General features: G+C 42.6%; 3 protein-coding genes across 7 annotated transcripts in view; 2 read left to right on the top strand and 1 right to left on the bottom strand.

The window, feature by feature from the left end:
* Nucleotides 1-25,219, bottom strand: part of brip1 (BRCA1 interacting helicase 1) — a 280,957-nt gene that overhangs the window by 49,678 nt on the left and 206,060 nt on the right. The window lies entirely within an intron of this gene.
* Nucleotides 210-3,778, top strand: LOC137840455 (general transcription factor II-I repeat domain-containing protein 2-like). Its single transcript, XM_068651360.1, has one exon. It carries the CDS (start codon nt 2,525-2,527, stop codon nt 3,776-3,778), a length of 1,254 nt encoding a protein of 417 aa, XP_068507461.1. The 5' UTR covers nt 210-2,524.
* LOC137840481 (general transcription factor II-I repeat domain-containing protein 2-like) lies at nt 23,334-24,704 on the top strand. The gene has a single exon (XM_068651490.1). The coding sequence runs from the start codon at nt 23,334-23,336 to the stop codon at nt 24,702-24,704; it is 1,371 nt and encodes a 456-aa protein (XP_068507591.1).

Here is a 25,219-nt window from a genome sequence, read left to right as displayed (position 1 = left end):
CTTTTGGATTGATAATTAACTAGAGAAAAAAAACTGGAGAACCAGTAACACATGTAGAAGATGTGTGAACTGAGAAATTGAGAAGCGTTTTGGAAAGAAAGTCAAATTAAATGATGATGGAATCGTGGGTTTTCTCCGGTTTCCTCCCACATTCCAAAAACATGCTTGGTAGGCCGATTGATCACTCCAAATTGTCCCTAGGTGTGAGTGTGAGTGCGGTTGGTTGTCTGTCTCTGTGTGCCCTGCGATTGGCTGGCAACCAGTTCAGGGTGTCCCCCGCCTACTGCCCGATTACTGCTGGGATAGGCTCCAGCACGCCCGCGACCCCCGTGGGGACTAAGCGGTTCAGAAAATGGATGGATGGATGGAATCGTATGTAGTAAAGAACGCATTCTCCCAAAAAGTTGGTCAAGATGTGAGGCATGGGCGTTGCCAAGCCTCAAAAGGGGGGAGTGAGTAGGACAGATAGTGGAAGATAGTAATAATACAACACTCTATGACAATGAATTTTCGAATACATTTGGTGTTATATTGTGGTAAATTTTTTGTTCTGGTGTAGATAGGTTAGCAACACGAGAGATTTAGAGGTTCAAAAGAAAGACAGTTAAAAGAAAACATTTTTGATTTGGACAATTGCAGGCTAACAGGAACATGAGAACGATAAGAACTACGAGGTGGGATCCAATTTCATTGGGGAGATTGAGAATTCACAGCACCATACTCTAAGTCACATTTTTGAGCAAGCATGACAATAACATGTGAGAGGTCAAGACATACAGATCAGGGCTTGATGTGGAAAGCAGACCTAGATGAGTTGATTTTCAATAATGATACTGAAGACAACATACTGTCCGATTAAATTGGAACTATAGATAAAATGTAGCTCAAAAATAGGATGAGTTGCAGGATTTACGATATAAAAACGAGACCGCTGTTATTAGGAGAATTTGAAGTTTGGTAAATAAATGTTACCAGCAAATTGATGGAAGCAGCTACATTTGGAGATAGTCTTACAAGTTTGACGTCCCAGCCTGTCATTCTCAGTGTCAGGGCCCCTGAAACCCAATCCGAGTCTTCGCCTGCAGCCGTGAACAACTACAAAATGGTGCCTGGCTCTGAAGCACCTTTGACCTTTGGCGAAGGACAAGAAAAGACTGCTGTTGTGCTACACTCCGGAGGAAATACAACATCCTCGGGGACGGAAAAGACAGTGAAAAGCGGAGGAACTCACAATGATGAAAATTGACTCATTTGAACAATGGACTCATTCAAGAGTGATGGATGGGGTCGCTCTGAAGCAACAACAAAAGAACACCAACTTGAGAGGGTGAAGTGCGGCAAAAAGATCTGGACTTGGAGTGTCCGACAACCAAATCGCACTCCTTGCTATGGCGTTCCCAAATTTGGTGAAGCTTGGTTCAAAGTGGAAGGGAGGTTCATTGTGCACTGAGTTTGACAGAACTGAGGAGATTTGATAAATAAATAAATACAAATTTGAAAAATACGCAGGGCTACAGAGAAAAGCATTATAATCAGAGATTGAACGGATTTGGATAAAACAAATAGGCTAAAACGGTAGGAAACAAGAGCAAGATCTGATATTTTGGCTCATCAAGCTTAAAACGTAGAGGTCGAGTTATATACATTTTAGAACAGGACATTTGGCAGTCAGGAGGAAGCTAGGTTGCTCAATGTACCTACTCAATACAATAGTAAGGTTTTTTATACCACAGTGGAGGTTGGATGGTCAGAAAGTTAGGTACGTTCAATTTTTGACATTCACACAATCATGCATAAGAGTCACAAGGCGACAGTTAACAAGACAATGACTGCAATAGGGGCCACCTACGACTGCACCGACATGAAAAAGTAGAAGCGAGAGAGCAGAGTATGGGATTATATGCTAAAACATCTGCTATACAGTTACCGATAGGAGATTCTATCAAAAGAAGCTACATGAGAGATGGATTAGAATCCCTTTGTCTGTGTGTTCTGTTTGTGAGTAATCTCTGTAAAATTGTGACAGTCTTGTTGTCTTCGTCTGAACTTTGTATGCCGTTTTGTGTATGTGTGCGTGCAGATGTGTGTGTGTGTGTGTGTGTGTGTGTGTGTGTGTGTGTGTGTGTGTGTGTGTGTGTGTTCACACCCTGTGTGGGTGCGAGCGTGTGAGGAGAAAGAAGGCATGGATAAGACAATCTCTTTTAAACCAGGAGGCAATAAATGGGAACGCCCCTGTCATAAATAGTTTTTGGTTTAAGGCACATATGTCAGAGTCAAGGCCCGCGGGCCACATCCGGCCCGCGAGAAGGTTTTTTACGGCCCCTGGGATGATCTTGATTTATTATTAGAACCGGCCCGCAGACCGCAGCAAGCCGGCAGCCCGCAGATCTTTTACACGCACCAATACTACATTTCCCACAATGCAACGGTGACGCACCGAGCAGTAGGCCGCTTCATTTCAATATTTATTAGCACAGCAGTCGTCAGCATAACAGTAAAATTAACTTTCAGATACCCATCAAAAATGGCAAAACGGAAGGTGGACACTGAGAACCGGGAGTTTCAAACAAGGTGGGAGTCGGAGTATATGTTCACGGAGGTAGCTGGAAAACCTGTGTGTCTTCTGTGTGGAGAAAGTGTGGCGGTAATGAAAGAGTATAATCTGAGACGACATTATGAAACGAAACACGCAGACAAAAACAAGAATATGGACATGGAACAAAGGCTACAGAAGGCCGAGGAATTAAAACGAGGCCTCAAATCTCGACAGGCTCTGTTCAAAAAAGCCAAATCACAAGGCCAGGCTGCTGTCAAGGCCAGTTTTATTTTGGCAGAAGAGATCGCTAAATCAGCCCGGCCATTTACGGAGGGGGATTTCATCAAAAACTGTATGATTAAAGTTTGTGACGAAGTTTGCCCAGAAACAAGGCAACTCTTTTCAAATGTGAGTCTGAGCAGAAACACCATTGCCGAGCGAGTAGACCAGTTGTCCATCAATCTAAAAGAGCAGCTTGTGAAAAAGGGAAAAGATTTCATCGCATATTCCTTGGCTGTGGATGAGAGCACCGACATTTCTGACATTGCCCAGTTGTCAATTTTCATCCGCGGAGTGGACTCCAGCCTAAGCGTGACAGAGGAGTTTTTGGCTTTACGTCCTATGCATGGCACAACTACGGGGCATGATTTGTATGAAGAGGTGTCAAGATGTGTAAATGAGATGGAGCTGCCTTGGGAAAAACTCGTGGGTTTGACAACCGACGGAGCACCTGCGATGTGTGGACACAGGAGCGGACTGGTGGCGAAGATACGTGAAAAGATGCAAGAGGAAAACGCGACAAGTGAGCTGACAGCTTATCATTGTATCATACACCAGGAGTCGTTGTGCGGTAAAGCCTTGAAAATGGAACATGTAATGAGCATCATCACGCGCGCAGTTAACTTTATCAGAGCCAAAGGTTTAAATCACCGCCAGTTCAAGGCATTTCTGACGGAGTTAGAAACGGAGCATGGTGATTTGCCTTATCACACAGAGGTGCGATGGCTAAGCCAGGGAAAGGTGCTGCAAAGATGTTTCGAGCTTCGTGAGGAGATTTGTCTGTTCTTGGACAGCAAAGGGAAAGACACAACACAACTCCGAGACGAAAGGTTTCTGTGTGAAATGGCTTTTCTGTGTGACATTACGAGTCATCTGAATGCAATGAACTTGCAGCTGCAATCATTGGTGCTGGGAACTACCTTTTGCGTGCGAGAGCTGTGCATGTGTGTCCGTATATGTTAAAATGATGAACATTGGCTAAAGTTTTAGTATAAAATTTTTTTTTGCTAGACTGTGGTCTATCCAATTTGCACCGCAGAACAGAAATGATTTTGAAAGATAAAAATGAGAGGAAAAAGAGAGAAATCTGTTTGCCAGCAGAAACTAATCCATTTAACATGCACTAGTTAAATGTCGAGCCCACATGAGAAATTCGAAAAAAAAAAAAAAACACAGAACATGCTTTCAGGAATTGGAAGAAGCTAAATTGTGAATTTAAGATTTTGCAATGCTTCATTTAATAGGAATAATTGATTGGCTGTGTTATAAGATTATACAAAATTCTAAATGCAAGCTAAATCTGAGAGATTGAGTTCTTCAAATTTAAAAACAAAGAAAAAATTCAGATTAATTTGCCAATTGTTTGTTTTAGTTAAGTTTTTTTTGAATTGGTGGATTGTTCTACCAGGAAACCTGAGTTGAAAATGATATATGAATGTTGTGTGGTGAGCTTGGATGAATTGGGACCAATGTGATAGAAAGACTCCTTTTTGGAGACTGTGTGTGAGTTGCCAAGCCTCAAAAGGAGGGAGTGAGTAGGACAGATAGTGGAAGATAGTAATAATACAACACTTTATGACAATGAATTTTCGAATACATTTGCTGTTATACTGTGGTAATTTTTTTATTCTGGTGTAGATAGGTTAGCAACACGAGCGATTTAGAGGTTAAAAAGAAAGACAGTTAAAAGAAAACATTTTTGATTTGGACAATTGCAGGCTAACAGGAACATGAGAACGATAAGAACTACGAGGTGGGATACAATTTCATTGGGGAGATTGAGAATTCACAGCACCATACTCTAAGTCACATTTTTGAGCAAGCATGACAATAACATGTGAGAGGTCAAGACATACAGATCAGGGCTTGATGTGGAAACCAGACCTCGATGAGTTGATTTTCAATAATGATACTGAAGACAACATACTGTCCGATTAATTTGGAACTGTAGATAAAATGTAGCTCAAAAATAGGATGAGTTGCAGGATTTACGATATAAAAACGAGACCGCTGTTATTAGAAGAATTTGAAGTTTGGTAAACAAACGTTACCAGCAAATTGATAGAAGCAGCTACATTTGGAGATAGTCTTACAAGTTTGATGTCCCAGCCTGTCATTCTCAGTGTCAGGGTCCCTGAAACCCAATCCGAGACTTCGCCTGCAGCCGTGAACAACCACAAAATGGTGCCTGGCTCTGAAGCACCTTTGACCTTTGGCGAAGGACAAGAAAAGACTGCTGTTGTGCTTGGAGGAGGACAAGTACACTCCGGAGGAAATACAACATCCTCGGGGACGGAAAAGACAGTGAAAAGCGGAGAAACTCACAATGATGAAAATTGACTCATTTGAACAATGGACTCATTCAAGAGTGATGGATGGGGTCGCTCTGAAGCAACAACAAAAGAACACCAACTTGAGAGGGTGAAGTGCAGCAAGATATGGACTTGGAGTGTCCGACAACCAAATCGCACTCCTTGCTACGGCGTTCCCAAATTTGGTGGAGCTTGGTTCAAAGTGGAAGGGAGGTTCATTGTGCATTGAGTTTGACAGAACTGAGGAAGCTAGGTTGCTCAGTGTACCTACTCAATACAATAGTAAGGTTTTTTTGTACCACAGTGGAGGTTGGATGGTCAGAAAGTTAGGTACGTTCAATTTTTGACATTCACACATTCATGCATAGGAGTCACAAGGCGACAGTTAACAAGACAATGACTGCAATAGGGGCCACCTACGACTCCACCGACATGAAAAAGTAGAAGTGAGAGAGCAGAGTATGGGATTATATGCTAAAACGTCTGCTATACAGTTACCAATAGGAGATTCTATCAAAAGAAGCTACATGAGAGATGGATTAGAATCCCTTTGTCTGTGTGTTCTGTGTTTGTGTGTAATCTCTGTAAAATTGTGACAATCTGTTGTTGTTCGTCTGAACTTTGTATGCCGTTTTGTGTATGTGTGCGTGCAGATGTGTGGGGATGTGTGTGTGTGTGTGTGCGCACACCCTGTGTGGGTGCGAGCGTGTGAGGAGAAAGAAGGCATGGATAAGACAATCTCTTTTACACCAGGAGGCAATAAATGGGAACGCCCCTGTCATAAATAGTCTTTGGTTAAAGGGAATCATTAGGAAGTGTTCAAAGTCTTCCCGCATACACTCCTATTTGCCAGTTAAATGGGCACTACAATTGACTACGACAGTTGCAAGCAACAGATGAAGAGCAGTCCTTGGCAGATTATATGATCAGGACGCTCAAACTGTGTCAAAGACAAATTTACTGCCGCCTGATCTTTCCTCCTCACAGGTCGACAACCCCATCAATCCAGGAGACTGGGTCTACATCAAGGTCATCAAAAGAAGGAACTGGGCCAGCCACGACGGGAGGGACCATTCCAAGTCTTGCTGACTACACATGTTGCATCCAAGGTTGCAGGACCCACAAATGCATTAACGACGACTGCTCTCCAGGAGGAAACTGGATGGGAGCTTTGGACATCACCGCTGTGTGCCAGGATGAGAGAGCCGTTTTCAAGGTGTAAGGGCTCTACTACCAACATGGCTGCACCATCGGACGGGACCTACTTCATCCAGAAGTTCAGAGGCACTGCCTCACCTGCATCCTATGGGTGCACGTGCCTGTTGAGAACAGATCGTGGTTTTGTAGTCACAAAAGTTGTCCGATGCTGCCTGCCAACTGGACACGAGTGTGTGCGCCAGTTTGTGTGACAGACCTCACCTACAGACTAGAACATCATCAGCTGACGAAAACACGAGCACATATACAACTTCTTAGACGTGGCAGATGTGATAATGATAATGAGACGTGGATTGCGTAGATGCTGTTCTGTTGAGCATGTTTTACAGAAACTTGCTGATTTGACCATCGAAAATGCTTCGCAAGTGATGGATACAATGATGTGCTGTTTCTGTGTTTTTCTTTTTATTTTTTATTGATAGCATTCTGGTCGCCTGTGGCAAAGGGGCCGTGTAAGAATTTTCCTGCTAATGACATCTGGCCAGCAGGTTTTTTGCTTACACAATAAGCTTGATCTGGGGCCTCATCTTCACTGGACGGTGTTGCTATCATTGTTTGTTGTTTTTATTTTTGCTGTTCTTCTTTCTTCATAATACATATATATATGTTTTTTCTTACTTGTCTTTATTGTTTGGGGTGACATAATCATATGATAAAACAGGAGGGAGATGTTAGGGTTTTCCAGGTTATCTTTATCATAGGATTATGTTGGAATGTAGACTATAATGATTAACCAATCTTGTCTTGCTCTCACAACGTAGTAAAGTAAAGTGGTTGCTTCCTCTGCTTGAGTGACCAGCTGCAGAGGAAGCAATCAAAGTTGTTCTGTTTCCCACAACATCGTAAAACACCCCCTGCTCTGATCTTACCAGAGGCCGGGGGTTCACCAAACTTGTCCACTCTCACCTCCACTCTGTTCCTCCTAATAAATATGCCCTTGCAGGAAGGAGACTTTTCAGACTTCATTCTGGAGCGAGTGAACTCTCCACCTGCAGGTGTCTAAAAGAACTTGCCTGTCTCCCGTGTGGTTCTTGCAAAATAAGTTGGAGTGAGCAAATCTCTAACAGCGACTTTGATGAAAGAGTGATTTTGAGCAGGTTGAATGTTAGAAAGAAACACGTAGCTTTTGGATTGATAATTAACTAGAAAAAAATGGAGAACCAGTAACACGTGTAGAAGATGTGTGAACTGAGAAATTAAGAAACGTTTTGGAAAGAAAGTCAAACTAAATGATGATGAAATCATATGTAGTACTACAAAACTTTACTACATATGGATTCTCTAAATCATACAATTGAGTAAAATAAAACATACGTTTTGATTTGTATTCAAATTTCTAAGATTCTTGTGATAAACGATTGAAAAGTAACTAAAGAAACTACAAGAAAGTGAAAATGTCTAATCATTTGCTAGCTGAGTCGCTCCCCATTCGGGGAGGCCATCCATTTACTTGCTAAGCTAGTTGTCAAAACAGTCCAATTGCCACGAAGAGCAGCTATGTGCACGTGTGCAGTACACACACACAAACGAGACTGATAAGGTGTCACGAGGTAACAAGTTTGCAGACAGATTCCACAAAGCTGCAGCGCAAAAGACACTTCAAATTTTATATACACAAGAAGCAGATTAGATCACTGAAACATTTTTAAAGATGTGCGGCGACAAAGTCCATAGAGTGAAATTCAATTATGGACGAAAAGAGGGGCAAGATTAGAGAATGGCATCTATAAATGACCTACCCTACCAAAGAACCTATGCAAATGGGCAGCAATATTGAGCCATGGTGCGCGTCACATGGCTCAAGAGGAGGGATAGTGGGGCAGGTCAGTCAGCTTTATACAACATATGGATTTGATTCATATTCAAAACATTTTCAAAACAAAACAAACGTTTTTTTTTTTGTAGAGCTTGTTTCAAAAAAAAAAAACACTCCTATTTGCCAGTTAAATGGGCACTACAATTGACTACGAGAGTTGCAAGCAACACATGAAGAGCAGTCCTGGGCAGATTATCTAATCAGGACGCTCAAACTGAAAGATGTGTCCAATGCAAATTTACTGCCGCCTGATCTCTCCCCCTCACAGGTGGACAACCCTATCAATCCAGGAGACTGGGTCTACATCAAGGTCATCAAAAGAAAGAACTGGGCCAGCCCGCGGTGGGAGGGACCGTTCCAAGTTTTGCTTGCTACTCCCACGGCGGTAAAAATTTCTCAACGGCCCAGCTGGATTCACCTCAGCCACTGCAAGTTGCAGAGAGTGCTGGACCCCTAATTCGGAGTGGTGGGGAAGCCTGACTACAAAGGGGCCCCATCGTTTAGGGTGAGGCGTCTCAATGTTGGTGAAGAATTCATCGATCCCCACTCCGCTAGGCGAGGGGATGTCCCGGTGTCTCCGCCATCCTAGTAGCAACGGGGCTCCATATGCCAGATGGATCCTCTGCTGCGTTGTGGTTGGAGCGTGCTATGGTCTATTGACTCATCTGAACAGACCAAATGACAATGTTGCCCGTGGTAAACGATGGTCACATGATGAGAACTTTGAGGACTGGTCATGGGACCCCAGAAACCCATACAAAACCAACACTTGGTACGTCAGGTTCACTGTGAGAGCTCACACACAGGAGGCGTGCTATGTGTGTTCGAAACTCCCCCCTTCCTCCACGCAAGTTCGCTTGGAGGCCAGAGCAATGAATGTCACTGAAGCAAAATGTATGGCATCCATGGGAGGAGTTGGATATCAGCACCGTGCCGTCGCAGTCAAAGATGCCGACCCTTACCGCCCTGGACTTGCTGACGGTGCCTGTGATCAGCTATTCTGGACAAATCTCAATGTGACTGTTAAAGGACGAACAATACCACGTGGCCTACACAGAGAGACCAGCTGGAGTGAATTACACGTTACATCCAAGGTAACAAGACCCACGTCTGCATTAACGACGACTGCTCTCCAGGAGGAAACTGGATGGGAGCTCTGGACATCACCGATGAGTGTCAGGATAAGAGAGCCATTTCAGGTGGTGAGGGCTCTCCAACCAACATGGCTACACCATTGAACGGAACATATTTCATACAGAATGGCTGGTGGCTTTGTGGTCACAAGGTTTATCCGATGCTGCCCGCCAACTGGACAGGAGTGTGTGCACCAGTGTGGGTGACAGACCACACCTATAGGATACGACATCATCTGCTGACAGGAGCACACAACTCTTCTGGACGTCGACGCAGAGCAGTTGCAACCTTTGACCCTCATGACCCTGTCTGGGGTGCGAACGTTCCAGAGGACCATAAAGTATGGTCTGCCGGAGACAAAGTTGTCCTTGCGCTCTTCCCTCAGATTGGGGTTGGGAAACTATCGCTCTTCATCGAGACACTGAACTATCGTTTTCAATTCTTTGTGAATCTGCAAGTCAACGATGGACAAAATAGAGATTCAGGCTATTAGACTGATGGTCTTGCAAAACAGGATGGTTCTGGACTTGTTTACGGCAGCACAAGGTGGTGTGTGCCACATCATTGGGACTTCCTGTTGCACATACATACCAGGAGAAAATGACACCCACATCAACGACGCCATGAATTCGCTGAAGAACTTACAGCAGGCCATGTCTAAAGACAAGGTCCCACATCAGTTTGATTTCTTTTCATGGCTATTCTCTGGCAACTGGTGGCAACTGCTGTTGAAATTGCTGTCTCCTGTGCTTGTTGTGCTGGTGGTGTTGTGCTTGCTTACAACCTGCGTTATCCCATGTTTGAAGTCTGCTGTGACGAAGTTTGTGTCCTCTACTGTAGCCCAAGTGCATATACAACTTCTTAGAGATGACGGATGTGATGACGATAATGAAACGTGGATTGCGTAGATGCTGTTCTGTTGAGCATGTTTTACAGAAACTTGATGATTTGACCATCGAAAATGCTTTGCAAGTGATGGATACAATGATGTACTGTTTCTGTGTTTTTCTTTTTATTTTTTTATTGATAGCATTCTGGTCGCCTAAGGCAAAGGGGCCGTGTAAGAATTTTCCTTCTAATAACATCTGGCCAGCAGGTTTTTCGCTTACACAATAAGTTTGATCTGGGGTATTGAGGTAATGCCTCATCTTCACTGGAAAGTGTTGCTATCATTGTTTGTTGTTTTTATTTTTACTATTCTTCTTTCTTCATTATACATATATATATATGTTTTTTCTTACTTGTCTTTGTTGTTTGGGGTGACAATCATATGATAAAACAGGAGGGAGATGTTAGGGTTTTCCAGGTTACCTTTATCGTAGGATTATGTTGGAATGTAGACTATAATGATTAAATCAATCTTGTCTTGCCCTCACAATGCAGAGTAAGATGAAGTGGTTGCTTCCTCTGCTTGATTGACCAGCTGCAGGGGAAGCAATCAAAGTTGTTCTGTTTCCCACAACAGTGTAAAACACCCCCTGCTCTGTTCTTATCAGAGGCCGGGGGTTCACCAAACCTGTCCACTCTCACCCCCACTCTGTTCCTCCTAATAAATATGCCCTTGCAGGGAGGAGACTTTCAGATTTCATTCCTTGAGCGAGTGAACTCTCCACCTGCAGGTGTCTAAAAGGACTTGCTTGTCTCCCGTGTGGTTCTTGCAAAATAAGTTGGAGTGAGCAAATCTCTAACACCCAGTGTGATTTGAAAATTGGTAAAATAACCTCAAATTCCAATTATCGCTTTTAAGTTGAAATCAAAATTTCACAAAAGAGATCTATCAATTTGGCTTACAAATACCTTTGTGCAGAAAAATATATCCACAAAACAATCACCAATACACATTTACAAATTTGTCAAAAGTCCAGAAAATTATAAAGGTAAGTATTAGTCCAAATATTCCCGGGATATGAAATTAAATAGAAGGTAACTCCATAGTAGTTGAAAGTCTCTGTGTGTTCAGTTTAGTACAATGTGTACGGGGGTGAATGTGCAGGTATTTGCAACTCGGGCCTAGCACACCGGTGAGTGCTGCAGAAGTCACCCAAAGTATCTCTTTTTAGATCCAACTGGGAAGGCTCGCCATCGATACAAGCGGATTTATCAGAACGACAATCCGTCACATGGGAATAAAAAGGGGGGAACAAAAAAACGATCTCCGTGAGTGGGTTCAAGCACAGAATACAGCACGTTGAAGTCAAATTCACTCAGTATTCTCGTGTGCGACTAAAACAGCAAGTAGCAATATTAGCACATTAAGCTAATAGCTAACAGTAATGGCTGATTGCCGAAAAGTCGCACTCACCTACCGAGTTGAATTAACTCGTGCGCAGTGACTGGAAAGCTCCTGCTTTAGTACAGCAATATCAAAGGATTCACAATCTGCTTTACTCTCTTTTACGTCGATGTTCTCTCACTGTGTTCATTCGCGTCTGTATCTATCCGCTATCACTCCGCCATTTAGCTTCGGCCTCTAAATGTTGTGAATTATTACAGAACGAATAATCTGTGACTCAAAAGTAATTTTCATTAGTATCTTGAAATGTGTACTTGCCTTTCGTTTATGTCTAAAGTGGCTCTCATCAATGGTGACAAACTGCTGTCGTCCCCCCAACGTCGGACAAGGCTCTGCTGGCATTTGATTTTGGCTTAATATTGCCCCAAGTCCAACGGGAATAGAATCCACAATGACGTGTTTCCGCATCCTGTTTGAAGTATGCCATAACGTGAACTCGCCAGCTGTCTTTTAAGCTCCGCAAAAGCTGATTCCTGGTCGGCTTCCCATGTCCATTGGCATTATTGTCTCGTGAGTCTCTGCAGTGGTTCAGACATCGTCGCAAAATTAGGAAGGAACCTGCCACAATAGTTGACAAGCCCCATGAAACTTCTGACTTCAGTTGCAATTGTTGGGTGGCTCGTGATCTCTACTGCTTCAATTTTGGACTGAGCTGCCCCAATGCCACTTTTGGACAGCACATGACCCATAAACGCAAGCTCTGAGATCCTGAGTTAGCATTTTTCTCTATTGACTATTAGGCCTCTTTCCTGCAGTCGCTGCATGACTTGATGTAGTCTCTTGACATGCCGTTGGGTGGTATTTCCTGAAACAATGATGTCATCTGCTATATTGTGTACTTCAGGAATGCCATGTCAAAATCAGAATCACCTTTATTGTCGCTGTACACAGTACATCGAAATTTGAGCGCTGCTCCCTTTGGTACAAAAAGCAAATTAAAATAAAAGAGCATTAGAGTACACAAAATAAAATGTAAAAATCATATAAAATATATAGAAAACCCAGTAGTATGTACAGGCAGGTTATTCCTCCTGAGCACTCTCAGGATGTGGAGACGCTGCTGGGCTTTCCTTACCACCACTGAGGTGTTCACAGTCCAGATGAGGACCTCAGATATCTGCATTCCCAGGAATCTCATGGTGTGGACCCTTTCTACCCCTAAACCGGCTCGACGAAGAGAGTGGGTCACATCAAATAGACTTCTGACTGGCCACGGCATAACGGAAAAGAACCTACACCGCTGGGGCATTCGAGTGTTACCAACGTGTCCGCGGTATTGGGAGGGGGAGCAGGGCACTGATCACATCCTCAACATATGTCTCATCACGAGATTGGCTGGAGGCATTCAAACCGTGCTGAACTGTGAAGAGGCATTTAGCAACTGGCTGAGAGACAAGGGGGTCGTGGTTTGACAGCCAAACAATACTACTAACATCAGTCTGGAAAAGAGTGTGGTGCCTCAGCTGTGGAAGACGTCCTGCATCGTCCCTGTCCCGGCTGGAGAAGCCGCGACCCGCAGAGCTAAATTATTTCAGACCAGTCGCGCCGAGTTCACACATAATTAAGACTCTGGAGCAATTGCTATTTCACCACCTCAGGCCTCAGGTTCTGCATGCTCTCGGCCCTCTATAATTTGCGTATCGGGAGAAGGTGGCGATGGATGCTGTTGCTTATATGCTGCGTCTCTCTCTCTCTCTGTCTCTCTGTCTCTCTCTGTCTCTCTCTCTCACCGGGACAAGGGAAAAGGGCTTGTGAGGATTACTTTCCTGGATTTCTCCAGTGGCTTTAACATCATTCAGCCTGTGCTCCTGAGTAAGAAGGTGTTGGTGATGGGTGTGAGCTCACACCTGAGGGCATGGCTCATGGATTACCTAATGGGCAGATCTCAGTATGTGCGCATGGGAGGCTGTAGGTCAGGAACGGTGAGGAGCAGTGTGGGAGGTCCGCAGGGAACGGTGCTCTCTCCCTTCCTATTCACCCTGTACACCTCTGACTTCCAGTATAACTGAGTTCTGCTATGTGCAGATGTTTGCGGACAACACTGCTATTGTTGGCTGTATTAGAGATGGACGGGAGGAGGAATATAGGAGCCTGGTCACAGCGACCTCTTACCCTACGATTTCCTGGCAACCAGTTTAGGGTGTCCCCCGCCTAGTGCCCGATGACACAATGATGATGTAAAAGCTTCAGAACGCCCGTGACCCCTGTGGGGACATGCGGTATGGCAAATGGATGGATGGGTATATAACCTTATTTAAAATACACCAGAGTAAAAGATACTATGATAAAACATAACCTCAATGAACGGACAAAAGTCAGGCAAAATCTCATAGGAAATAGAAAATGGCCGACTTCCTGAGTTTTTGATTTAAGCTCTAGAGACTTTTTGTAGAGCTGTTACATACGTATGTCCCGAATTTTCAGTAGATCTTCATGAAACGTTCAACAGGGGCTGTTTCATCAAACGTTTGTAGAGGGCACAACTAGTTAATTTTTTTTAAAGGTGCAATAAACTCATTAAGTAATTAGCAATTTACCAGGTGAGATGTGTGTGCCAAGTTTCATGTTTTTATGAATGTTAAGGCTATCAAAATCTGCCTTTTTTTAGCAAACAAAAAAAGCTTTGGTTTGATTTTTTTATTATCATGAATATATATATCCCAAAAACATGCTTGGTAGGCCAATTGAGCACTCCAAATTGCCCCTAAGTGCGAGTGCGGATGGTTGTTTGTCTCTGTGTGCCCTGCGATCGGCTGGCAACCGGTTCAGGGTGTCCACCGCCGACTGCCCGATGACTGCTGGGATAGGCTCCAGCACACCCGCGACCCCCGTGGGGACAAGCGGTATAGAAAATGGATGGATAGATGGATCATGAAAATGTGGTACAGATATTGGATGGATAGATGGATGTTTCGATGAATCACGCAGTTTCAATACAAACAGATAAAACCTCTAGTTCTTTAATGTGTAACCTCTATTAAGTTAAAAAGTGGGGCTAATTTAAAAATAAATCAAATACTGGACTTCCTCTTAGGTTTAGTAGATTGCTCCAAAAGACGTTTTTTGTAGGTCTTTGGCTGTTAGACATACCCACCACATTTTCATAGTTCTAGGTTTAGTTTAGTTTATTGTTTAGCACATATTATTACAGCAATAACAGTGCAAGGAGGGAGACGAAGCCTAGGGCTTGTAGAGAGTTCCACTCCTGTTATATATACAAACAAAGTGTAAACAAACAAAGTGCTGTGTAGTCAAATGTCACTCAAGTGTTTGAAAAATATAAGTAAATAAACAAAAGCATAACAAGCTAAATATTGATTCATCATATTTATATATGCATATATAAAAATGTGTATGTATACATACATAAACAGATACACTATACAAAATAAGAAACACGCGAAACAAAATAGACACTTAGCGATGTTGAAGCAATCAAAGAGACACCAGGTAGGAATAGCTGAAAGGGAACAAAAGAACTGCAAACAGAAAATAACAAAACAAGGAAGAATCAGAGTATAAATTGTGGTTTAAGTTGATGTTCTTACTATGGATCAGCTGAGTGCAGTGGAGTAATTATGGACTGGTAGGATCATGAGTGGAGAAGGTGGTGTTTCAGGTGCTTTCTAAAAGCAGCCTGTGAAGATATGGATCGGATATGGATTGGTAGCTCATTCCAGAGTGAGGGCCCTCTAAAGTGGATATTATATTGATGGTGTGATGTTCGACAGGAAGGTGGGTGAAGATTGTCCCTCTGTCTTGTTGGATATAAATGAATGTCTGATACAAATGTGAAGAAATTATGAAAAGTGGCTGGAAGACAGTGTTTCCTATATATGTATTTATGGATGAGTAGACAGGTTTGATGAATATTTACTTTATCAATTGACAGTAGTGAATAATTTCTAAACAGTGCCGATGGTTCATATCTATTTGAAAATGAGCTCATTCTTAGGAACTTCTTTTGTATGATGAGTAATTTGTTGAGGTATGTTGGATATGTGGCTGCCCAGACTATGTTGCAGTAATTGAGTAAAGGAAACAGGAAGCTATAATACAGAGTGAGATGAGCAGAAGGATGGCCCAAGGGACACATTTTTCGTGAAATACCTAGCATTTTCATAGATCTTTTGCAAACCAAATCAATATGTTCAGCCAGTTTAAGTGTTCGTCTACTATAACTCCTAGGAATTTGGTGCTAGTAACTTGTTGGATTTCGTTAATGTTTATGTAAATTTTGGTCTGTTCTTTGGGGTAAGATTTATTTATATTGCAGAAGATCATGAAGTTACATTTTTTTATATTGAGTGTCAACGTATTTGTTTTGAGCCATTTTGTAACTGCGGCTGTAATAAAACTCAGCATTCACACTTGCAATGAGGGAATTAAAATCATTGTGGGTGGCAATGAGGTTGGTATCGTCCGCAAATAACAGAGGGAGAAAATTAGAAGAAGACATGGAGAAATCATTTATGTACACCAAAAAAAATAGAGGACCCAATACTGAGCCCTGCGGGACCCCAAACAGTATTTTAGATCTGTTGGAAGAACAACCATTTATACATACATATTGTTCTCTGTTGGCGAGATAGTTTGTGAACCATTTCAGGGCAGAATCGTTAACTCCATATCTCTCTAGCTTAGGAATGAGGATCTTATGGTCGACAGTATCAAACGCTTTGCTTAGATCTAGAAAGACACCAAGAGCGAATTTCTTATTGTCAAGAGCTGTTGAGATATGGTTGACAAGCTGAAGCAGTGCATGCTCAGTGGAAAACTTTTTGCGGAAACCATATTGATGCTTGTAGAGAATATTGTTTGTTTCTAGGTGCTTTGCCAATCTTGAATAAATCAATTTTTCTAGAATCTTAGAGAAGCATGGAAGAATGGATATAGGCCGAAAATTACCATATTCATTTGTCTCACCAGCTTTGAAAATAGGAATGACTTTAGCAATTTTTAGTTCTTGGGGTACAATGCCAAATTTTAAAGATAAGGAGAAAATGTGTGTCAGTGGGATTATTATTGAATAAATGATTTTCTTAATAAGTATGCTTCTGATCTCGTCATCGCCAGGGGCTGAGTTTTTCAAGCTCATGACGATGCTGTAAACTTCCTCAACAGTAGGAGGGTCAAGAATGGAGAGTGAAGGAAACTGCCCTTTAATTAGGCAACAGGGGCTTGCATCAGAGGTTGAGAAGCTAGATGCCAAGGTAGCGCCAACATTTACAAAGAAATCATTGAAACCATTAGAAATATCTATTGGGTGAGAATGGGGTCCATTCTTCCCCAGCATCTCACTTGGGGTAGATGTTTTAGATTTTTTGCAATGTAATAAATGGTTGATAAGATTCCATGTTGTTTTAATGTCACCAGAGGCTTGAGTAAATTTATCAGCATAGTAAGTTTGTTTGGTTTTCCTTAGTAATACTGTACATTTATTTTTATATTTCTTGTATGTTTCTATATTTATAGGGGTGGGATTTGCAATAGAGTTTCTATAAAGTTTTTTTTTTTTTTACGTGAAGATTTTTTTAGTTCATCCGTTATCCATTGTTTCCGCTTAGAGTTATTTTTACGACTAGAAATTAAAGGTTAGGTGAAACATACAACAGAACCTTTATTGATGAAATTTTGTAGAGGGCGCTACAGAGCCATTTTTAAAATCACATGTGAAACTAATCAGGAACACCCTTATCTGTTTGTGTCCGTAAGTGGTGCAGGTTCACCCTGAGGCACTTACCATTTTATATCAAATTATAAAGTCTGATGAATTGACCGAAGCGGAATCCTCACTGGAAGGGTCTGTAGAAGATAGCTAAACCTTGGAATACAGGTTATTTTAATAACATTAACCTTGCCTGATAAAGAAAAATACAGAGAACCCAACATTTCTGTTCTGGTCCTACAACCATTCGTTCATCTAGGTTTTCCCTTGAGTCATTTGCGGTGCGTTAGCGACATCTATTGTCCACTTTTAGTATACAAAGTCAAAGTCAAAAGTCAAAGTCTGCTTTATTGTCAATTTCTTCACATGCCAAAATATACAAAGAGATCGAAATTATGTTTCCCACTATCCCACGATGACAAGACAGTACACAATATACATACAAGTAAACAACACAAAAAGTAAAAACAAGAAGGCACAAAAAATGAATAAATAAGAGCGATGAATAAATAATGAATAAACAAATAACAATAAATAAGAGGAGCAAAAATAGAGCAAGTGTGCATACAGCAGACAGTCAGAATATAGCGCAAAAGTACAGGTCGTTACGCAGGAGGTGGGAGAGAGTTCAGGATCCTAACAGCCTGGAGTATGAAGCTGTTGGTGAGTCTGGTGGTGCGGGAACGCAGGCTCCTGTACCTCTTCCCAGAGGGCAGAAGATCAAACAAAGAGTGAGCGGGGTGACTCACATCACACACAATCGCGGTCGCCTTGCGGGTGAGATGGGAGGTGTAAATGTCCTTCAGAGAGGGGAGTGAAGCACCAATAATCTTACCAGCTGTGGTCACTATGCGCTGCAGGGCCTTCATGTTGTATTCAGTGCAGCTGAGTGTTTTTCTGGTTTTCTTCTCGTTTGGAACAAGAGCTCAGTTAGACGACACGAGGCAGTTGAAGTTAGCGGTTAACTCAGCTCCGCGAGAAAAGTCTGTTCGAAAGTTTTACAGTTGTGATTCCTGTTAGGGTTTTCCAGGTTACCTTTATCATAGGATTATGTTGGAATGCAACAGGTAATAAATACCTTACCTTGTCCTCCTTATCACAAGATCGTAAAACATCCCCTGAGATGTTTAGACTAGAGGACAAGGGCTTTCTATTCAGCCCACTCATACCCCCACTCTGTTTCTCTTAATAAATATTCTCTTGCAGGAAGGAGAGTCCAGACCTCCATTCGATCATCGCTGCACACACAGCGACGAATGGACTCTCCACCTGCAGGTGTCTAAAAGAACTTGCCTGTCTCCCGTGTGGTTCTTGCAAAGTAAGTTGGAGTGAGCAAATCTCTAACATTTTGGTGCCGAAACCCGGGACCTCTCATACCCGCTATCTGGCTGACGAAGGAGGACGTGCTGCATTGTCGACAAGCCAGCGTCCATTAAGAGGACCTGGAGGAGAAAGTCCTGGGAAGAGAATTCTTCGCTGGGCCAGCATCTTAGGTCTGCCTTCGTCTGACAGAGGTGGATTGACGGGACCCGGCAGTGCAACGAACCAGGGGACAAGTAAGTTAAAGGCCTGAAGTTGTGTGATTGTGTTGTTGTGAAACGCGTAAAATGTAGAGGTGCACGAGAGCCAGCTTGGGTTCAAGTCCCAGTGGAATGAACAGGCTAAGAAAAGCAGAGCTTCTTTTTTGTTCATCGAAGAGGTGCGTAGACTCTTCTTTGTCTGTTCTTCCGAGCTGAGGGATCTGGCTTGGGTTAGAGTCCCAGTGGAAGGAACGTGCTATGAAACACAGAGCTTCTTTTTTGTTAATCAAAGAAGGGCGTAGATTTTTCTTTGTATGTTTTTCCAAGCCAAAGAACAGCTTGGGTTCAAGTCCCAGTGGAAGAAATGGGCTAAGAAAAACAGAGCTTCTTTTTCTTAATTGAAGAAGGGCGTAGATTTTTTCTTTTGTCCGTTTTTCCAAAGCTGTTTGGGAGGGTTTTACACCCATCCCTGGATAGGCCTAAAAAAGCGCTGGAGTTTGTGTGATTGAGTGTGTGACTGGTAGGATAAATTGACTAAATAGCAGTTCTAGCGTTGATCCACGGCAATAAAACAGGCTAGTAATCTGTTGAAAGGTCAATTTAAAGCTGCATTGAGGATCCTCAAAGAAAAAAAAAAAATTGTAAAACATTTTAAAACCTTAAACTACTAAAATTAAGATGGGAAATAAGAACAGTAAATCTCTTGCTCTGCTCTTCTTTGAGATGAGAAGTTCATGGCAAGTAGATTTCTTAATTGTATGCAATACATGCTGAAGTGGAAGAAAATGTATGGAGTACAGGGAAATTTGAAATGTGGAAGAAGTGGTAGAAGTGCTAGAGTGTGGTTGAAATCTTCACAAAGAGATGAGAACGAATTCAAGAGACAAAAGCTAGAAAGATGAAAACTGATGCGGTCACAAGTGTTTGTCAGACCAGGAGACAATAAGGCCCCTGTGAGCAGGTGCAAGGCCGCAGCTCAAGCTGCGGCTCAAGCAAGGGGCAAGAGGAGTTTCCGGTCCTATGCAAATCATGTATCGAAATTTAAAAAATCTGAAACCTCTCCCATATGACAGCAAAACATGTCATTGTCAGGTTATCGCAAATCGTTTTAGATTGTTAGAGCCCCTGTCCACACAAGAAGTATGACAATGCTGTTTGTAGGCCCAATTACAAATGAATAGGGATCAAATTGTGTTACACTGAAGTTAAAATATGCAAATCAAGTGGTAAAGAAATGCAACTTGCTCCTAGAAGATAAATAAATAAAATTAGAATGTGCTGTCCTCGTGTGCATGGGAGGGACCAGCTCATGATCGACCACAGGAAATGGCCAGCCTGTGACGAATCATTGTTGCTGAGACCTAGCTTCCGCACGCGAGAGCTGTGCATGTGTGTGCGTATGTGTTAAGTTGAAGAAGATTGGCTAAACTTTTAGTATAAAGAAATTTGCTAGACTGTTGTCTATTCAATTTACACCGCAGAACAGAAACAATTTTGACAGATAAAAATGAAAGAAAAAGAGAGCAATCTGTTTGCGAGCAGAAACTAATCCACACTAGTGCATGTTAGTGTCAAGCCCTCATGAGAAATTCGGAGTTAACAAAACAACAGAACATGCTTTCAGGAATTGGGAGAAGCTAAATTGTAAATTTAAGATTTTGCATTGCTACATTTAATAGGAATAATTGATTGGTTGTGTTATAAGATTATGCAAAATTGAGTTCTTCAAATTTAAAAACAAAGAAAAAATTCAGATTAATTTGCCAGTTGTTTGTTTTAGTTAAGTCTTTTTTGAATTGGTGGATTGTTCTACCAGGAAACCTGAGTTGAAAATGATATATAAATGTTGTGTGGTGAGCTTGGATGAATTGGGACCAATGTGATGGGAAGACTCCTTTTTGGAGACTGTGTGAGATGCATATGATGAGCATTGATGAATGATTGCCTGAATGAAAGGTTGAATGGTTGAAGTCGTTGGCGACTACTATAGAAAATTAGTAGAGCGACTTTGATGAAAGAGTGATTTTGAGCAGGTTGAATGTTAGAAAGAAACACGTAGCTTTTGGATTGATAATTAACTAGAGAAAAAAAACTGGAGAACCAGTAACACATGTAGAAGATGTGTGAACTGAGAAATTGAGAAGCGTTTTGGAAAGAAAGTCAAATTAAATGATGATGGAATCGTGGGTTTTCTCCGGTTTCCTCCCACATTCCAAAAACATGCTTGGTAGGCCGATTGATCACTCCAAATTGTCCCTAGGTGTGAGTGTGAGTGCGGTTGGTTGTCTGTCTCTGTGTGCCCTGCGATTGGCTGGCAACCAGTTCAGGGTGTCCCCCGCCTACTGCCCGATTACTGCTGGGATAGGCTCCAGCACGCCCGCGACCCCCGTGGGGACTAAGCGGTTCAGAAAATGGATGGATGGATGGAATCGTATGTAGTAAAGAACGCATTCTCCCAAAAAGTTGGTCAAGATGTGAGGCATGGGCGTTGCCAAGCCTCAAAAGGGGGGAGTGAGTAGGACAGATAGTGGAAGATAGTAATAATACAACACTCTATGACAATGAATTTTCGAATACATTTGGTGTTATATTGTGGTAAATTTTTTGTTCTGGTGTAGATAGGTTAGCAACACGAGAGATTTAGAGGTTCAAAAGAAAGACAGTTAAAAGAAAACATTTTTGATTTGGACAATTGCAGGCTAACAGGAACATGAGAACGATAAGAACTACGAGGTGGGATCCAATTTCATTGGGGAGATTGAGAATTCACAGCACCATACTCTAAGTCACATTTTTGAGCAAGCATGACAATAACATGTGAGAGGTCAAGACATACAGATCAGGGCTTGATGTGGAAAGCAGACCTAGATGAGTTGATTTTCAATAATGATACTGAAGACAACATACTGTCCGATTAAATTGGAACTATAGATAAAATGTAGCTCAAAAATAGGATGAGTTGCAGGATTTACGATATAAAAACGAGACCGCTGTTATTAGGAGAATTTGAAGTTTGGTAAATAAATGTTACCAGCAAATTGATGGAAGCAGCTACATTTGGAGATAGTCTTACAAGTTTGACGTCCCAGCCTGTCATTCTCAGTGTCAGGGCCCCTGAAACCCAATCCGAGTCTTCGCCTGCAGCCGTGAACAACTACAAAATGGTGCCTGGCTCTGAAGCACCTTTGACCTTTGGCGAAGGACAAGAAAAGACTGCTGTTGTGCTACACTCCGGAGGAAATACAACATCCTCGGGGACGGAAAAGACAGTGAAAAGCGGAGGAACTCACAATGATGAAAATTGACTCATTTGAACAATGGACTCATTCAAGAGTGATGGATGGGGTCGCTCTGAAGCAACAACAAAAGAACACCAACTTGAGAGGGTGAAGTGCGGCAAAAAGATCTGGACTTGGAGTGTCCGACAACCAAATCGCACTCCTTGCTATGGCGTTCCCAAATTTGGTGAAGCTTGGTTCAAAGTGGAAGGGAGGTTCATTGTGCACTGAGTTTGACAGAACTGAGGAGATTTGATAAATAAATAAATACAAATTTGAAAAATACGCAGGGCTACAGAGAAAAGCATTATAATCAGAGATTGAACGGATTTGGATAAAACAAATAGGCTAAAACGGTAGGAAACAAGAGCAAGATCTGATATTTTGGCTCATCAAGCTTAAAACGTAGAGGTCGAGTTATATACATTTTAGAACAGGACATTTGGCAGTCAGGAGGAAGCTAGGTTGCTCAATGTACCTACTCAATACAATAGTAAGGTTTTTTATACCACAGTGGAGGTTGGATGGTCAGAAAGTTAGGTACGTTCAATTTTTGACATTCACACAATCATGCATAAGAGTCACAAGGCGACAGTTAACAAGACAATGACTGCAATAGGGGCCACCTACGACTGCACCGACATGAAAAAGTAGAAGCGAGAGAGCAGAGTATGGGATTATATGCTAAAACATCTGCTATACAGTTACCGATAGGAGATTCTATCAAAAGAAGCTACATGAGAGATGGATTAGAATCCCTTTGTCTGTGTGTTCTGTTTGTGAGTAATCTCTGTAAAATTGTGACAGTCTTGTTGTCTTCGTCTGAACTTTGTATGCCGTTTTGTGTATGTGTGCGTGCAGATGTGTGTGTGTGTGTGTGTGTGTGTGTGTGTGTTCACACCCTGTGTGGGTGCGAGCGTGTGAGGAGAAAGAAGGCATGGATAAGACAATCTCTTTTAAACCAGGAGGCAATAAATGGGAACGCCCCTGTCATAAATAGTTTTTGGTTTAAGGCACATATGTCAGAGTCAAGGCCCGCGGGCCACATCCGGCCCGCGAGAAGGTTTTTTACGGCCCCTGGGATGATCTTGATTTATTATTAGAACCGGCCCGCAGACCGCAGCAAGCCGGCAGCCCGCAGATCTTTTACACGCACCAATACTACATTTCCCACAATGCAACGGTGACGCACCGAGCAGTAGGCCGCTTCATTTCAATATTTATTAGCACAGCAGTCGTCAGCATAACAGTAAAATTAACTTTCAGATACCCATCAAAAATGGCAAAACGGAAGGTGGACACTGAGAACCGGGAGTTTCAAACAAGGTGGGAGTCGGAGTATATGTTCACGGAGGTAGCTGGAAAACCTGTGTGTCTTCTGTGTGGAGAAAGTGTGGCGGTAATGAAAGAGTATAATCTGAGACGACATTATGAAACGAAACACGCAGACAAAAACAAGAATATGGACATGGAACAAAGGCTACAGAAGGCCGAGGAATTAAAACGAGGCCTCAAATCTCGACAGGCTCTGTTCAAAAAAGCCAAATCACAAGGCCAGGCTGCTGTCAAGGCCAGTTTTATTTTGGCAGAAGAGATCGCTAAATCAGCCCGGCCATTTACGGAGGGGGATTTCATCAAAAACTGTATGATTAAAGTTTGTGACGAAGTTTGCCCAGAAACAAGGCAACTCTTTTCAAATGTGAGTCTGAGCAGAAACACCATTGCCGAGCGAGTAGACCAGTTGTCCATCAATCTAAAAGAGCAGCTTGTGAAAAAGGGAAAAGATTTCATCGCATATTCCTTGGCTGTGGATGAGAGCACCGACATTTCTGACATTGCCCAGTTGTCAATTTTCATCCGCGGAGTGGACTCCAGCCTAAGCGTGACAGAGGAGTTTTTGGCTTTACGTCCTATGCATGGCACAACTACGGGGCATGATTTGTATGAAGAGGTGTCAAGATGTGTAAATGAGATGGAGCTGCCTTGGGAAAAACTCGTGGGTTTGACAACCGACGGAGCACCTGCGATGTGTGGACACAGGAGCGGACTGGTGGCGAAGATACGTGAAAAGATGCAAGAGGAAAACGCGACAAGTGAGCTGACAGCTTATCATTGTATCATACACCAGGAGTCGTTGTGCGGTAAAGCCTTGAAAATGGAACATGTAATGAGCATCATCACGCGCGCAGTTAACTTTATCAGAGCCAAAGGTTTAAATCACCGCCAGTTCAAGGCATTTCTGACGGAGTTAGAAACGGAGCATGGTGATTTGCCTTATCACACAGAGGTGCGATGGCTAAGCCAGGGAAAGGTGCTGCAAAGATGTTTCGAGCTTCGTGAGGAGATTTGTCTGTTCTTGGACAGCAAAGGGAAAGACACAACACAACTCCGAGACGAAAGGTTTCTGTGTGAAATGGCTTTTCTGTGTGACATTACGAGTCATCTGAATGCAATGAACTTGCAGCTGCAGGGTCGGGATCGTGTCATCTCTGATATGTACAGTACAGTGAAGGCATTTAAAACCAAACTGACTCTGTGGGAGACGCAGATGCGGCAAGAAAATTTGAGCCACTTTCCCAGCTGCCAGACCATGAAAGAGAAGCTCTCTACCAGTGCGTTCCCGAGAGCGCACAGTTGGCTGATAAAATAGGTATGCTTGCCGCTGACTTCCGACGCCGATTTGCTGACTTTGAAGCACAAAAAAGCAAGTTTGAACTGCTCGGTAATCCATTTGCTGTTGACGTGGAAAGCTCACCACCAAACCTCCAAATGGAGTTGATTGACCTCCAATGCAATGATGCACTGAGGGCAAAATATGCGGCAGTGGGTGCTGCGGAGTTTGCCCATTTCCTCCCCGACACAATGCCCCAGCTGCGCATCCAGGCTGCTCAAACATTGTCTATGTTTGGCAGCACATACCTGTGTGAACAACTGTTTTCTTTGATGAACCTGAACAAAACATCACACAGAAGTCAACTTACTGCTGAACACCTTCACTCAATTCTGAGGATTTCCTCAACTCAGAGCCTGACCCCGGACATTGATGAACTTGTGGAAAAGATGGGACACCACCAAGTATCACCCTCAACCTCAAACAAGTGAACATTACTGTGCAATCACATATTTAGAGTTTTTACTCAGTTCAAGTTCAAAAGTTAAAGTTTA

The sequence above is a fragment of the Syngnathus scovelli genome, chromosome 7 (genome assembly GCF_024217435.2).
Source record: "Syngnathus scovelli strain Florida chromosome 7, RoL_Ssco_1.2, whole genome shotgun sequence".
Classification (NCBI taxonomy): domain Eukaryota; kingdom Metazoa; phylum Chordata; class Actinopteri; order Syngnathiformes; family Syngnathidae; genus Syngnathus; species Syngnathus scovelli.
Note: the sequence above shows the minus strand (reverse complement) of the source record. Positions and strands in the feature narration are given on the sequence as shown.